The sequence below is a fragment of the Leuciscus leuciscus genome (genome assembly GCF_965113295.1).
Source record: "Leuciscus leuciscus genome assembly, chromosome: 1".
NCBI classification, from domain to species: domain Eukaryota; kingdom Metazoa; phylum Chordata; class Actinopteri; order Cypriniformes; family Leuciscidae; genus Leuciscus; species Leuciscus leuciscus.
Window position 1 is genome coordinate 39,135,015 of NC_138725.1, and position 16,495 is coordinate 39,151,509.

At 40.6% G+C, this 16,495-nt stretch overlaps 4 protein-coding genes across 6 annotated transcripts in view; 1 reads left to right on the forward strand and 3 right to left on the reverse strand.

Moving 5' to 3' along the window:
- The window catches only part of LOC309507693 (ecto-ADP-ribosyltransferase 5-like), a 52,220-nt gene extending 45,675 nt beyond the window's left edge, over positions 1-6,545 (reverse strand). The window contains exon 1 of the mRNA XM_082182030.1: positions 6,530-6,545. The gene's annotated coding sequence lies outside the window, so the exon portion shown is untranslated. The remainder of the gene's footprint in view (positions 1-6,529) is intronic.
- Positions 1-16,495, reverse strand: part of LOC309507668 (NAD(P)(+)--arginine ADP-ribosyltransferase 2-like) — a 246,493-nt gene that overhangs the window by 226,984 nt on the left and 3,014 nt on the right. The window contains exons 2-3 of one of the 3 annotated variants that reach the window (XM_082182009.1): positions 16,378-16,481; positions 14,874-16,306 (exon numbers count right to left, since the gene is read on the reverse strand). The exons of 1 other annotated variant lie outside the window; for it this stretch is intronic. In XM_082182009.1, the coding sequence (XP_082038135.1) occupies positions 15,519-16,306; positions 16,378-16,444 (855 nt within the window). In that variant the 5' untranslated portion in view covers positions 16,445-16,481 and the 3' untranslated portion in view covers positions 14,874-15,518. Of the gene's footprint in view, positions 1-14,873; positions 16,317-16,377; positions 16,482-16,495 lie in introns of those variants that run through there. One more of the 3 variants, XM_082182010.1, reaches the window with a different exon arrangement.
- The window catches only part of LOC309474743 (NAD(P)(+)--arginine ADP-ribosyltransferase 2-like), a gene marked incomplete at its 3' end in the record, with an annotated part of 89,384 nt that overhangs the window by 55,808 nt on the left and 17,081 nt on the right, over positions 1-16,495 (forward strand). The gene's annotated exons all lie outside the window — the stretch shown is intronic.
- Positions 5,311-6,201, reverse strand: LOC309474737 (ecto-ADP-ribosyltransferase 4-like; the record flags this gene model as incomplete). The annotated part of the gene is made up of 1 exon (XM_082137331.1): positions 5,311-6,201. One exon carries the CDS (start codon positions 6,199-6,201, stop codon positions 5,359-5,361), a length of 843 nt encoding a protein of 280 aa, XP_081993457.1. The 3' UTR covers positions 5,311-5,358.

Sequence of the window (16,495 nt, forward strand, 5' to 3'; positions counted from 1 at the left end):
GGATGACAGTGAAGGATGAGAGAGAGATGAGACTTGCAGCTGTGTCTATAAAAATGTCACCGGGTGATGAATGGGAACTTTGAGGAGTGGAACGAGTTCCCCTGGGGGAGACTTCCGGTGCGACACCAGGCCGGTTCCGGCGGCCTGTCATGGCCGCCCGTATCGACAAGCGGCAGCTGCAGCGGCTAATCAAGCAGCCATTGGAGCGCGTGTCTCCAACGGGGGATTTAAAAGCGGCAGTTTGAAGGGACACGCAGAGCTGAGGCAAGTAGAGCGGTTGCGATTAAAGTGTGAGTGACGAGAGCAAGAGAGGCAAAAGCGGTGGGACAGCGGCGGAAGCAAAGACGGCTGCTATTGTGAGAGAAACGAGTGGGCTTGAATTGCGGATCGTTCATCAAAACTGATATCCCCCTTTGAAGATCACAACAGTGGATTCGCCGGCCCCAACGAGCTGAAGTGAAGGTACACTTTTCACTATGAAGTGGTGTGTCATTGCAGTGTTTGACGATTGAAGTGAGCACGTGTGAAGATTTAAAGTGGTTTGATGCATGCACGAGTGTGGGAAAATTAAATGCTACCGGCACTCTGAAAGCTTTGTTGGGGATCGTCTAGCCCGGTGGGGCATCAGGAATCAATTCGAACTGCTGTGGGTAAAGCTCTGTACAGGTGTCCCAGTTCATGTCGCTGTGGTAAAGAAAGGAGAAATTCTGCCCTGTGTGTCGTTGTGAAGAGCTGCATTCTGCCATTGCTGTCCTGTGGTAAGAGAAGACTCAGTTATTAACTGCTGGATTCTGTACTCACCATTGCTGTTCTGTGAACAGAGAGATCCCGTTATCCGCCACTGCATTCTGCCATTGCTGTCCTGTGGTAAGAGAAGACTCAGTTATTAACTGCTGGATTCTGTACTCACCATTGCTGTTCTGTGAACAGAGAGAGCCCGTTATCCGCCGCTGCATTCTGCCATTGCTGTCCTGTGGTAAGAGAAGACTCAGTTATTAACTGTTGGATTCTGTACTCACCATTGCTGTTCTGTAAACAGAGAGATCCCGTTATCCGCCACTGCATTTTGCTATTGTTGAACTGGGGTAAGAGAAGACTCAGTTATTAACTGTTGGATTCTGTACTCACCATTGCTGTTCTGTGAACAGAGAGATCCTGTTATCTGCCGCTGCTTTCCGACTGCTGCTGCCCTGTGGAAGAAAGGTGACACTCAGTTATCTGATGCTGTCCTGTGAAAAGAGAAAGCCGCCGTCTGCTGCTATCTATCTGTAGTCCCTTGTGTCCTGCCCACCACACCTACTGTTGTCTGCTGGACTTTATTTGATGGTCACTGCCCTCTGCCCACCACATTCTGTCGTCGCTACTCATTGTTGGAAGGTTGTGGTCCTTTGTCCAATCTCGCTGTCCTGTGAAAGGAAGGTGACATTCAGTCATTTGACGCTGCCCTGTGAGAAGAGAAAGTCCACTGTCAGTTGCTACCTACCTGTAGCCCCTTGGGCCTTGCCCACCACCCACTGTGGTCTGCTGCCCCTATTCGACGGTCATTGTTCTCTGCCCAGTGCAGATTGTCGTCTGCTGTTCGTCATCAGAAGGTCCTGGCCCTTTGTCCAATTCCCCTCCCTTCCCCTTCACTGTGGTCCTACGAGCAGAGAGACCCAGTCATCTGCTGCTACTTACCTGAAAGCTCACGTCCTCCGTATTCCCTCACTGCTATTCCGTACAAGCAGATGGCCCACTGGCGGCTGGACTGAGTCTTCTTCTATCGAGGACTCTTTCGACCTGTTTCAACGAGCGGCCCCTACGAGGAGTCCTGTGTCAGTGACATTCCTTTAAATTTGTTTTTACATTCAATAAAAAGAAATAAGCTTTTATATCACGTCGTTGTCTGGCCTCTTGGTGTACTTTGATGTAGCTCCTCCGGAGTGGTGGGTGTTCCCGGCACTAGATCCGTGACAAAAATCTAAACCTCTGTTAATTCTCAACAAGAACGTCTGTACATGTATAAAAGAAACTGGTTTGTAAACTGGTTTCATGCTCAGTGTGAAAGGGCCTTAAAGGGATAGTTCACTTTGAAATTAAATGTTGGTATGTTTTAGCTTACCTCAAGGGCATCCAAGATGTAGGTGTCTTTGTTTCCGCAATAGTTTCAATTTTGATATTTTTAGGTCAAACCGTTCTTGTCTGTCAGTCATATAATGCAGGTCTATGGTCACCACCTCAAAGAGCATGCACAGAGAAGTCCAAATTAAACAATTCCCCATCGTAAGTACACATTGATGGCCTAAGACACGAAACGAGCGGTTTGTGTGAGAAAACGAACAGTATTTATATAGTTTTTACCTCTTGTACACAACCACGTCCAAGTGATCTGAGGGCGCGCGCGCTTCCTGGTGTGTGATGTGTGCGCGCGTTCTGGCTTAGTCTGTGCAAACAATGAGTGACGTACATGCACGAGAGATCACTTCCGGTGCTTTCCGGTTTTAAAAAACGGAAATACTGTTCGTTTTCTCACACAAACCGCTCGTTTCGTGTCTTAGGCCATCAATGTGTACTTACGATGGGGAATTGTTTAATTTGGACTTCTCTGTGCATGCTCTTTGAGGTGATCACCATAGACCTGCATTATATGACTGACAGACAAGAACGGTTTGACCTAAAAATATCAAAATTGAAACTACTGTGGAAACAAAGACACCTACATCTTGGATGTCCTTGAGGTAAGCTAAAACATACCAAAATTTAATTTCAAAGTGAACTATCCCTTTAAGGCTGTGGCTGGAAGTCAGTTGTAGTTCTTGTGTTTCTCTTTTTTCTGTTATTGTTTCTCTGACCTTCAGTGATTCTGCTTGTTATCAGCAGGTGTTCATCAGTGTCTGAATTCACTCTCTTCTTTTCATTCACTCCCTCAAGTGGACTATATTAGTGAACTAATGTAGGGAATAGTGAATGAGGGTATAGGGTGTGATTTGGAACACAGTCTCTGAGTGTTGACTTTGAGCACAGTATATTTGTAAAGACCACCCATTGGCCCAACGACGGAAGTCCAACGGTATGGGTGAAGGGATAATGCGTGTATGTCTTTTCAGCGCTCCAGTGAAGTTCACTTAATTTATTGGAATTTAGTTTCAATATTACTTTAGCTTTACGCTTAATCTGACTCCAATTTCAAATGATAATCAAATTTAGATCGTGTTTCTTATTAGAAAATAATCATAAATATTGATTATGAAGTAATTTAGATCTTTGATTACTCTGGGTATCCCATGATTTCAAATATTCGTTCATTAGGGACCCGGTGTCACTTTGAGACGTCACGTCAAGAATGTGCGCTCACGATCACAAACTAGCCAGTTCTGAAATAGTCAGAGGGTAAAGTGCAACTATTTTACCCTAAGTGGCCGCTCACTGCTGACTCATAACAAAGGTGTATTTTTTTTTTATATAGTTGCAAGCTTGCAACGTGCTAAGTCAGTGATAGTCAGAAATCGGAAGGTCTCCTTAATGATGTGCCCCACGTTCCATTCATTAGTGCCTTCGGTTTGATCTATCCTGGACAGAGATTTGCGGAAACACCAGACTGCACATTAATCTACTAGTAAGAATGATCTCAGAATACTTAAGAATAAATCAAGATGTAACATTTATTTGTCAGGTAAAAATGTATCATGCCAATTACACAAGTGACATCAATTACTCAAAGATGACTCTAAAAGTAAGCAATGCATTCCTGACAAAGACATGCAGTGGTGTGTGAATGTGTGAATGACACAGCACTGCATGGGGGTTTTCCTGGTTACAGATTCCCAGAGTCTGCTCTGTCACCTACCCTTAAATACCCAGACCAGAACAAAAGGGTTGTTCCAATATTTTTTAGAGTTGTTTCGGGTCAATTTATGTACCCCAGGGGGTAGCACCTGGTTTCGGGGGAGAGTGGAGATATCTTGAAGAGATATCACCCAAAGAGGAGAACAGGATTCTCCTAAGTTCTCAATCTTTCTCATAATACCAATGACTGCAATGAAATTAAGACCATTTTACCAATCGCACTGAGAGATTTAAAATGATACCAAACATGAAAAGGAAAACAATAGATTCACAAGATACATCATATGTGATATATAGACATTCTTATTGAACTTTTGGTGACTTGACTCAGGGGGAGAGGAAGGGTGGAGGGAGAGGGGGATGCAGAGATAAGGAAGGAGAAAAGTTTGGACAGAACAATGTCCTGTGATCTTTCTTTGCGATCTTCTGTCAAGGGTGCATTTTATTGCTTTATTGCTTTATTGCAGGGTGAGTTTTGTCTTAGCATGAAAATCAGTTCTTACATATTCCTGTAGGCTACTTTCTCGAAAATCTAAAAAAAACAACAACAACCAGAATGCATTGTTTTATATGGTGCATTACTGTTTTAAAGGGGTCATATAATGGTACATGCACTTTTACAAGTTGATTGTACTAAAATGTGTGTTGGCAGTGCCTGTACACAACCATCATAAAATGATAAAAATCCATCCAGTGTTTGTTTTTTTATCTTCTTATATGTTTCCCCCCATCTCAAATCAAGCCGTCACACGGTCGGACGCCCCTCCCACGATTGTTGATTGACAGCAGCGTTTCAACACAGACCCCCCCTCGCTCGTGAGCGAGCTGTCAATCATAGTCCGCGCGGACCGGCGCTTCACTAAGGTTCACTAAGCTTCACTTCACGCTTCACTAAGGTTTACACTCAGGGTACATTACGGCATGTTTTCTATGTACGACGTTCTCAATATAATTCATAATCCCACGTTTATAATGAATAACGCGTTATGGTTATTGTGTTATTACAAACGGTGTACGCACAGAACAGAGGGGCGGGGTGAGCAAAGCTCATTATCATTTAAAGACACATGCACTTAAACGGCGTGCTGAAAACAGAGCTGTTTTTGACCAGGTAAAATTAGTGTTTTCTTACAATACTAATGAGAATTTTTAATTAAAGTATATTACAAACTTTTAATTTAGACCCTAAAGAATCATATTAGCTTGTACAAAAATGGCATTATGACCCCTTTAATGGAAAATGGTATGTTACTGTCAGAATGTTGCTGTTTTTTTTGGTTTTTTTTACAGCAAGGTTTTACAGTGCATTTTCTAACATCTCATGCAAAATATGCAGTGTTCATGAAACAATACCAAATCAGTGTAATATTAAATATATATATATACTTTGAAGTGAAGCAACACATTGAGAAAAACAATTATTTATAAGTTAAGAAAAAAAAAATCTCCTATCACTTCTAAATCTTATCAAACTGTCCCTTTTTAAGCATGACAAGCACTTCAAAGTTCAGTAACAATGAGAAACATGTACATTTAACTGATTAGTAGGAATAATAATTGCAAAATTAGTAAAACATTAAAGAAAGAAGCATGGTTTCCACTGTTAAACAATACACAGTTCAGGTCACTTCTTGTTCCAGTGCTATTCAACACAAACACAGTCTCACACCAGAGATCTGGCTGATCTGTTCTGTTCTTGACAGCAGTGACTTTAAACTTCTCATATGGAGGAATCAGCACCTCTTTCTCATCGGGATACTTTGAATATTTTGTCAAATTAGCACCTTCACATGTGTAGATTTCAAAACAAGATTTATTTCCAAAACCCTGTATTACTTTACGATCAAGAGAGGAGGATGAAAATGAGCTCAAACGAACCTCTTTGCTCTGAACATCAAATTCAACATTTGTACCACGATAAGTTACATAGCATCTATTTTGTGTTTTCTTCAGAATCTGTATCGCTTCTGTTAACAGAAAGTGAAGTGAATACCATTTGAATGTCCCCTCTTTATATTTCTGTTTGTCAGTACGAGTGGCACTAGTGAAATTACTATATACTTTAGAGTCTTTGTTAGTGTACACATGAATGGCGACAGAGTGAATCTGTTGCAAGTTATCCTCTGCTTTCTTGGCTTTCTCTTCACCTTCTTGCCAAGTCTTATTAAATTCAGCTGAGGTCGATTTTTCCTTCGCTAGATATGTTGTGTTCACCAGGTCTGCCATTTTCACAGTACAACCGTCATATTGATCATCAACTGAATTCAGTGCAAAATCCAATGGATATACTGTATCTGTCCAACAGCAGCTCTGTGATCCTGCAGCAACAGGAATCATAATGATCATATCATCAGTATTCATGTCTGTAATATTCATACTAGAACACAAGCTTACCTGTCCTAGAGCAGCTCAAATGAGAAGAAGAGCTTCAATGATCAGCAGCATCTTGATTCAGTCAAATTCCTCTAGTAGATCTAGTAGATCTAGTGAAGAACAGATGATGAAAGACAACCAGAAACACAACAGCGGCTCACAAATACCAAATCTATCATTGCAATAAGAATATGTGCATAGATTTACACATTAAAACTGTTCACCAACATAAACAGTTAAAAAATTCACATTTATTCAAATTTGAATAATTACTTAAACCTGTGATGTTCACTGATGTCAGTGTTATATTGACCATTAACCACAAACTTACCTGAGAAAACTGTTGTTTCTTGTTGTCAGATCCCGTTTAGTTATTTTTCAGGAGCAACAGCGAGAGAAGATTAGAAAAGTATGTCGCTCTCAGCCAGACAACAACGACTCTTCAACCTAAGAGAAGAGGAATGTGGCTTTTGTATATTGCAAATCGTCCATGTCCATGTCTTCTGGGTGTGTGTGTCTGTGTGTGTGTGAGATTGCATTGAAATGATGCATTACAGTACACTGTAAAAAAACAAAAAACAAAAAACATATATGTATATATGTCTTTATTCTTTCCCTCTGTGAAACAAAGGTAAATATATTACTTTAATATTAGGTAAATATATTAGTACCACGCTATCTCATTGCAGTGTATACTGGTATACTTAGTGTAAAATTGTTTGTCCAGATTACTCTATTTGGAAAGTTGGGACAACGTTTGGACCAGTTAAGTATTTCAGGAATGTCAACACAATGGTCTCCTGCAACAACAAACATTGTCCAAGCTATTTATTAACATAAAAATCTCTTAAGTAAAAAAACAAACAAAAAAAACAGCCCGGAAAATAGATAGTGAGCAAGATAGCAAACCCATGTGAAATTGTGTTTTCTTCTGAATCTGTATCACTTCTGTTAACAAAAAAAGTGAAGTGAATTCCATATGCCTTTTTTGTATGAAATCACCATAGACGATTGGTGATTCGTCAGTACACACATGTCAGTACATCAAACATTTGTCCTCTCTTGCTTTATGGAGTCTACACCATCATTCATTCATTGTGTCACATGGGAACGGTTGACAATATCACAAAGATCTTTTTGACTGTTATTGTCTGAAGAACATCTCCCCCAAATTTGAGTTGATCTGTTGAAAGCTCTAGGACAAGTTTGAACAAGAAGCCTTATAAAACATTTCTCTTCATGCTCTGTGAGCTCTCTCTTTATGCTATGTCTCAATTGAAAATTACCTCTAAGCAAAGGTTTTTTGTCAATTAGATTTTGTCATAGTTCTTTGAAAGTGACAGTGACAGAGGAGAATGTGTCTGAGATAGACGATAATGTCAAGGAGGACCCTGATTATGAGGCATCCTCCTCAGATGAGCATGAGACTCCTAGTGTTGACCCTCGTGTTGTCTAGCAGATGAAATGCCTTCTAAAAAATGGAACGTTATTATGGTCCCACTTCCCACTTGTATGACAGGGTCCAAATGTAAACATTTTGCTGCTTCAGTTTTTATGATGTTGATTCACATTTTTCTAGATTTTTGTGAAGAGTGATCAGGCATTTTACATATTTGCAAAAAGCTTTATCACAAAACCCAAAATTTCACTGTTTTTGGCACCAAATGACCAGCTAACATCATTTTACTAATCATATCATCAGCACATGATTATAAAAGGAAGGAAGAAGCGCTTCCAATCATTGTGTTCTTCTGTTAGCAATGGTTTCCTCCAAAGAAAGATGTGCAGCCATCATCTTTGCATCAAAATGGCCTCACGTGTAAGGAAATAGCTGCAAAAAAATTTGCACCTGAAAGAACCATTTACCAGATCATCAAGAGCTTCAAGAAAAGAGGTTTGGCTGCAGTGAAGAAGGCTTTAGGACATCCCAGAGTGTCCAGTAAGTGTCAGGACCTTCTTTTCCTGAGGAATCAGCTAGGGAATCGTGTCACCACCAGTGCAGAACTGCTCAATATTGGCAGCAGGTTCAGATATATGATTTTTTTTTACATTTTACTAATGTTAAATGGTTAACTTTTAAGGAATTAATTTGATTAATTATTACTCAATTCTAATTTGTTAAATTTAATTAATAATATTGCTTGTAATCTTTTGCCACAATTTTATTGAGTAGATATAGCGTATTCATTCATGACACAGGACTCATGGTATAACGTTCACCTTTTCTTCTCTTGACAATCGATTTTCCAGATGTTCCAAACAGTCAGAAGGATGCTTCATCAGATACAATAACTTTGCACCAGTCTTCTGCTGTCCAATTCTTGTACTTCCTGCAGAATTTCAGTCAATCTTTGATGTTTTTATTGGAGAGGAGTTGCTTCTTTGCTGTCCTTCTTGACACCGGGTCGTTGTCCAAAAGTATTGGCCTCGCTGATAGGCATCCTGAGACTATCAATGGGAGTGTCAAATTGACCCCAAACCTATCCTTGATAAAATAAATTGTATAATATAATAATATAATGCTATTAAAACACCAAATATATATATATAATTTTTGAATTTTATGACAATCAGTGAGATTTTACAGTGATTTTCTAATTTGTCCATAGTCGTGCATATGAACTGTTGGTGGCACAAGTGGGTTTGAGTGACTAATAAATGTGGTCAGATTATTTTTCAGAAACTGCCCTTATAACTGCCAAATTTCATAACATGTTATCGTACAGCTCTGCCTGTCAGTGACAAAGAGAGCAGAAGAATAATAAGAATGTACAGATACAATATATGTCAATGCAACTTTGGTGAATGGCCTCTAATACTGTAAACCAACTCTAAAGGATAAGATATGTAGCCTGGTTAAAACCAGACCCTTCTCAGTTGAAACTGAGTATAGGGTCTGGGGAAGATATGTAGACAAATCATTTCCAAAGGGGCGTCACCAACCGACGTAGCTCAAATTCCTCTGGCCGCAATTGGATAGTCATAAAACCAATCAGATCGATGAAGGAGATGACGTATGCTTCGAGTGTTGTTCTTTGCTCCGGTTTTAACGAAAACGGTAAGTTTAAATCGCTCAAAACAGACGCGATAACTGATTCGTTTATATACTGTCTATGATTCGAACGAGTGATGTTCCACGGCGGCATCCATCTTTGTAATGAAATCTCCTTCAGCGTCGCTGCGCTGTCGTCATCATGTAAATCCCTCCCCAAACGTTTCTGATTGGTGCCGCGATTTCGGCGGCACAGAAATGAGTTTGATCTGTCACGGTACGATTGATGAGGATGTAGGCGCAAGTGCAAAGTAAAAGAGAGTTTATTATAAACAGGTAAACACACAACACAGGAAGGAGGAATGATGTAATGTCCAGATAGCAACAATGATGATCAAAGGATAACGGTAGTAGAGAGTGCTGGATGATTGGTAGTGGCGTTGGTGGAAGATGATCAATGGTGAAAACCAGGAACAGACCGGAACATCCACACGGAGACGACACGGTAATCCAAATGAATATAGTAAATACATAAAACTACAACACCATTAACACAGAAACTGAAACTCAGACTATGAACCAGCAACTGACACAACACAAGACAGAGTATATATACACATGACCTAAATGAGTGGCAGCTGGCACAATGGAAGCAAGGAACAGGTGTAATCAGAGTTAATGAGTCCAGGTGAACACAATCAACACAGAACCAAACACAGAAAACACAGAACACAGTATATACTGTGACAGTACCCCCCCTCTAAGGAGTGGCTTCCAGACACTCCCAGAGAAAGTTCAGGTGGGTGGAGGAACGGAGGTGGATCTGGGGGAGGGTAGGCGGGCCAGGTCCGTGAAGGGCAGGCAAAACGGGCAGGGCAGGAAGCCAGGGCGGGACCGGCAAGGCAGGAAGCCAGGGCGGGGCCGGCAGTGCAGGAGGCCAAGGCGGATCCGCAGGCAGAACCTGAGACCAGGGTGGAGCTGCAACCCATGGTGGTGCCGGCGGCAACAGGAACCTGGGTAGAAGGAGAGAGCAGAAAGAGGCCCTCTGGCCCAGGTTAGACAAGGCAAGGAGTTCAAATTCGGCCATCTTGGGCCAGGCAGGAAATTCAGGGAGCTCGGGATCGGCCATCTTGGGCCAGACAGAGAGTTCAGAGAGCTCAGGATTGGCCATCTTGGACCGCACACTAGGCAATTCACTGGGCAGCACACTAGGCAGTTCACTGGGCAGCACACTAGACAAATCACTGGGCAAGACAGAGAGACTTTGAGAGTCGTGCACGACCATTTTGGCAAGGGAAGAGAGTCTATGGGGCTTGGAAGCGACCATGTCAGCTGACTCACAGGATACTGGAAACTCAGGAGTAACCATCTCGGCCTTCACAGGAAACTCAGGGAACTCGGAAACAGGCCTTATGGTCAGGACAGGAAGTTCAGGAGACTTGGGTTCAGCTAACTTGGTCGAGATCAGAGGCTCAGGGGACTCAAATTCAAACCTTTCTGCCATGATAGGAAGTGCAGGAGACTCAGGTTCGGACCTCTCAGGCGTGACAGGAAATGCAGGAGACTCAGGTTCGGACCTCTCAGGCGTGACAGGAAGTGCAGGAGACTCAGGTTCATGGGTTTGAGAGACCTCTTGTGAAACGAAAGAGCAGAAAGCAGACCACACACACCACAGAGCCATAGCCAACACAGGCAGCACAGAAGTCAAAGGGCATACCTCAGGCACTGTAGAGACCACAGAACTGGAAACAAACGGACTTAGAATCCCAGCCGCCCGTACCGACATCATCTGGGTATCCACCAGACTAGACATTAACCTCTGGGTCCTAGTATGCACTGGAGAGGTGGGTGAGGCGGTCATCTTGTGAAATGGCTCGGGTGTAGCAGCCATCCTCTGAAGTGGCTCGGGTGTGACAGCCATCTTGTGAAGTGGCTCGGGTGTAGCAGCCATCCTGTGAAGTGGCTCGGGTGTGACAGCCCTCTTGTGAAGTGGCTCGGGTGTGACAGCCATCTTGTGAAGTGGCTTGGGTGTCGCAGCGGTGGTCCTCTTGTGAACAGACTCATATGTAGCCATCTTAACCCTCTGGAGTCTGAGCGTTTTTTTGGGCCCTGGGGGTGTTCTGACATGCCCTGACATTTGTGCTTTTTTCAGTTGCTTATAAACATATTAATGGCAAAGGTGTAAATTCACTCTATATAGCACAAACAGGACTACAATAATATGTGAGCCACATGTATGTACATGTTTTCATTTTTGAGAGAATAATGTTTATGCGTGGTTATCGAAAAAACTAAAAATTAAAAATTTTGAAATAAGACCACAAAACACATACTGAATATGTGGCAATAAGACTTTTGACTTATGGATGTCGTCGCCTATAGTTTTTTCTTCAAAATTATGTGAAAATAGTCTTGCTTTATCGTTCACATAAAACCATACATTGATTTAAATTGATGTAAAACAGGTTTTGCTTGGAAAGCCAATATGCGAGGGGGCGTGAACGAGGAGTGGTTTACACCTTAGAATACACCCACTCTGCATAATGATGAGCCATTCACTCAGGTGTGACACTGACTGAGCCACAATGAAAGGACAAAAGATATATTTAGAAGAAGACTTATATTGACCATTTAAGATTTTGCTTACATCTATCTTGTAAATATGTTTTGCTATTTTATTAAAATGGTTACAATTACAACAATAATTACAATTTCAACAATATTTCAAGTGTACTCTTTCTTTGTAAAAAAAAAAATGATTATAGGCCCTACATTTTATCTATGTATTCATTAGTTTGAATATAACCAACATTGGAACAGCTAACATCTTAGTTGATGACTTTATTTTTGACAAAAATCGTATTTTATATATAGAAATGGCTAAACAAAAGCTTATTTGATGTGGCAGTATATTCTACAGTAAAAACTGTACCCAAATCTACTAAACAAAATGTTGTCTTTCATATTTCGTCTGACTGTAACGTTGTTTTCATGAAATATTAGGGCATATTGTTAATTTGCAGTTTAATACGTTGCTTATACAAATAGCCTACATTTTATTTCAACATTCAGTCGATGTTTACTTATCTCAGTATAGCAATACAGTTTGCTAAAACATCATCATTCATTCACACACGCGATTTAAATTTAAACTGTCTTTGCCAGCTGTGGTAAACAGCGCGCATCTGTGCCGTTTATTCATTCATAAACAGAAACCCACGTGAAGAAATTCACGTGAGAAGGAAAAAACTTACTTGTATTCCTCAGCTCGCTCCTCGATATACCCGCACTTCTGAGGGACATTTTCGATTAGTATTATTCCTCACAGCGCTGCAAGACGGTGTAAACAATGATCTAAATAAACGTGTGTGTTTTCTCGAGCTGATGTGGGCGTTCACAGGATTGCCTCAGCCATTTGCGTTTGAATAGCGCGCGCTCTCCGTGGGCGGGGCCGATTATAACGTAATGAGATGAGATGAGCTCGACTGGAATCGCTCTCTTTTAATACAGATTTCACAAGATGAGAATAATTGTTTTTTTATATAAATGACTTCATTTAAAAGAAGAGAATTCAAGCTTCATGCCTGTCTGTCTGTATGTCTGTTTGACTGAGTATTCGCTGAGTTATTGTTAATTTTCGGACGCGTTTCAGAATGGACTTCACTGGCAGAGAGAAGGCAGAACTCGCTTCGTGTTTATTTTTCTTTATTTGGCAAAAAGCACAACACTTTGTTTTTATTGTGAGTATACACAAAAATAATACACATTTAACAGAATCGATTGATGTATGAAACTCCTATGGAAAATCAAAGTCAACAGAGTATTTATGAGTTTCTTTTACACTAATAAAAAAAAAGCGAGCTGGTATCGCCGGCGATACAGCCGACCTCAGGGGGTTAAGGATAGGTACAGGTAAGACAACGGCCCTCTGGGGAACGGATGCAGGTATGGCGACAGCCCTCTGGGAAACAGATGCAGGTATGGCCACTGCTGTCTCAAACACCGGTGCAGGCATGATGACGGCCATCTTGAGAACTGCCACCGGTTTGGCCGTGGCCATCTTTAAAACAGGAGTTGACGTGATAGGCCTTGTGGAGAAGGGTGTTCTTCTAATTGCCAGTCTAGAACCTCGCCCTGGTCTAGCTGGTGTAATCGGTTCTAGACTGGCCCTCCTAGGACTCGGAGTAGGACTGGCAGCCACCTTAAGAACAGGTGCAGCAGTGGTAGCCATCTTGTGAACCGGCTTGGATCTCCTTTCCACCTCTCTCTCTCGTGGTTGACGCTCGGGAAAGAGCGAAATGATCATGTCCATCGCACTCGCTACATCCATGATTGGCTGGTTCATTCTGTCACGGTACGATTGATGAGGATGTAGGCGCAAGTGCAAAGTAAAAGAGAGTTTATTATAAACACACAACACAGGAAGAAGGAAGGATGTAATGTCCAGATAGCAACAATGATGATCAAAGGATAACGGTAGTAGAGAGTGCTGGATGATTGGTAGTGGCGTTGGTGGAAGATGATCAATGGTGAAAACCAGGAACAGACCGGAACATCCACACGGAGACGACACGGTAATCCAAATGAATATAGTAAATACATAAAACTACAACACCATTAACACAGAAACTGAAACTCAGACAATGAACCAGCAACTGACACAACACAAGACAGAGTATATATACACATGACCTAAATGAGTGGCAGCTGGCACAATGGAAGCAAGGAACAGGTGTAATCAGAGTTAATGAGTCCAGGTGAACACAATCAACACAGAACCAAACACAGAAAACACAGAACACAGTATATACTGTGACATGAATGGGCTCTTCTCCAGACTATCCTGGAGAGAGAATTAAAATTCGCCCGGAAGTAGTCTGGGTTTTCCCAGGCTATAAGATATGTGTTTATTGCTTTGTTTATTGATATTGTTTTTGCTGACTTTGTTGTGCATTCTCATGGGCTTAATACATTTTTGAACAACTACAGTAAATAAATGGCTTTTATTGAAACAATATTTTAGTTTATCTTGTGTTTTTATTTAATTGTTTAGATAAGACTAAGTTTTAAACTGTCAAATGAACATGTTTTAACATGCTTCACATTACAGAGTCCCCCGCCTATAGGGCATGTTTTTAAGATTTTATATACTAAAAAAAAAGAAAAGTATAATAAGAAAAAAAGTTAAAAAGCCTTTATTTCATCATGGCTTTATCATTTAAAAACTGGTGACAAGTACACACCGACGCGTTGCGGCTTACAAGCCTTCGTCAGGGTGGCTATAATAATACACCCTGACGAAGGCTTGTAAGCCACAACGCGTCGGTGTGTACTTGTCACCAGTTTTTGTGTATGTGGTGGTTTGTTGTTGTCTCATTAAAGTTGCGTCTTCAGATTCTGTGCTCCTATTGGTTTTTGATTTGATGTTTGTCAAAGAAGTCACACTGCAGGACTGTGTCTCAATACTTCTGACACTGCCAGTAACATTTGTTCACAATGGTCATTAATCAGCTTTCGGCGAACATGTCAAACTAGTGATGAAAGACTTGAGATTTTTGCCTAGGATAAAAAGAATCGTTTAGGATTCACAAAAGTTGGCCAAATATTGGCCAAAATCATACAGTGTGAACCAGGCTTAACTCTTTCCAACTGATGCAGACAATGCATGATTCAGGAGACCAAGTTATAATAAAAATGAGCATTTATTGTGTTTATTGAATAATCTTCATCTGACTAGCACAAATTCAACATCTGTTATTCAAGCAAAGCAAAAGCAATGGAAACTGCTACACAACATTGTCATTTGCTTATATCTAACTTACTTGTGAAGACAATACAGCACACAACATAAGATTACAGAAATAATAATAATAAAAAAAAAACAAGTAAATCAATTCAGATCTTTAAATCATTTACGTCACAATTGCATGATCACATTTTTTTCAAAGAATATATAGTTTTTTTAAAATGTGGGTAATTAAGTGTGGAAGTGAAGTAAACAATGTAAGGATGTAAATTCAAAGCACTCAGCATACATTTTGAAGTATTACTTTAGTTCAAGCGGTACAGCAAGGCTTTAGTAATGCCAAGATCATGGGATCAAATAACAGGGAATAAGTAATGGCAGTGCCGTTCTGACCAATTTTCTGCCTAATGTGAATTTCTCCTTCAGTGGGATTGAGTTCGCTCAATTGTTATCCTGTCAGTTTTGTTCCGCCCTAGAAAAAGCCCTCATACTGAATGCTTGGAGACATTATTGTCACTTTTATGTAAATAGTACTTTTATATATTTATTTATACAATACAGATTGTATAGTTTCAAATAGCTTTACCGTGATATTCCATACATTGCGCAACGGCCCTTTGCCTTTGAGCATCTGCATTTCCATATAGCTGATTTCTCGAAAGCCACTGAACAATTCAGGTTACTTCTTTTTCCAGAGCTTTCCAACTTGTACACAGTCTCACACCAGAGATTTTTCTGGTCTTTTCTTGTCTTGACAGCAGTGACTTTAAACATCTCATATGGAGGAATCAGCACCTCTTTCTGTTCAGGATACTTAGAATATTTGATCACATTAACACCGTTGCAAGTTTTGATTTCAAAACAAGATTTAGTTCCAAAACCCTGTGCTACTTTACGATCAAGAGAGGATGAAGCAAATGAGCCGAAACGAATCTCTGTGCCTGTGACATTCTTATAAAATTCAGCTTTTGTACCACGATATGTTGACTTGCATTTCTTTTGTTTTTTAGTCAATATCTGTATTGCATCTGTTAACAAAAACTGAAGTGAATACAAATTGAATGTCTGGTTTCTGTAGTTTTGTTTACCATTATAAACAGCCATATCAAAATTGCTATATATGCTAGAATTAAGGTTAGTGTACACATACAAGGCAATAGAATGATTCTTTGTCAATTTATCTTCTGGCGCTCTGGCATTCTTTTCACCTTCTTGCCACACCTTTTTAAATTCAGCTGAGTTATTGATTTCCTTCTTTAGATATTTATTCCTCACCAGATATGCCATTTTTTTTCCACAGGCCATATATTGATCATCAACTGAATTCAGAGCCATATCCAATGGATATATCTTTCCTTCAACAGCAGCAGCTCTGTGATCCTGCAAAAAACATGAATCATAATTATCACATTATCAGTATTCATGTCTGTAATATTCATACTAGAACACAAGCTTACCTGTCCTAGAGCAGCTAAAATGAGAAGAAGAGCTTCAATGATCAGCAGCATCTTGATTTAGTCAAATCCCTCTGATGATCTAGTAGATCTAGTGAAGAACAG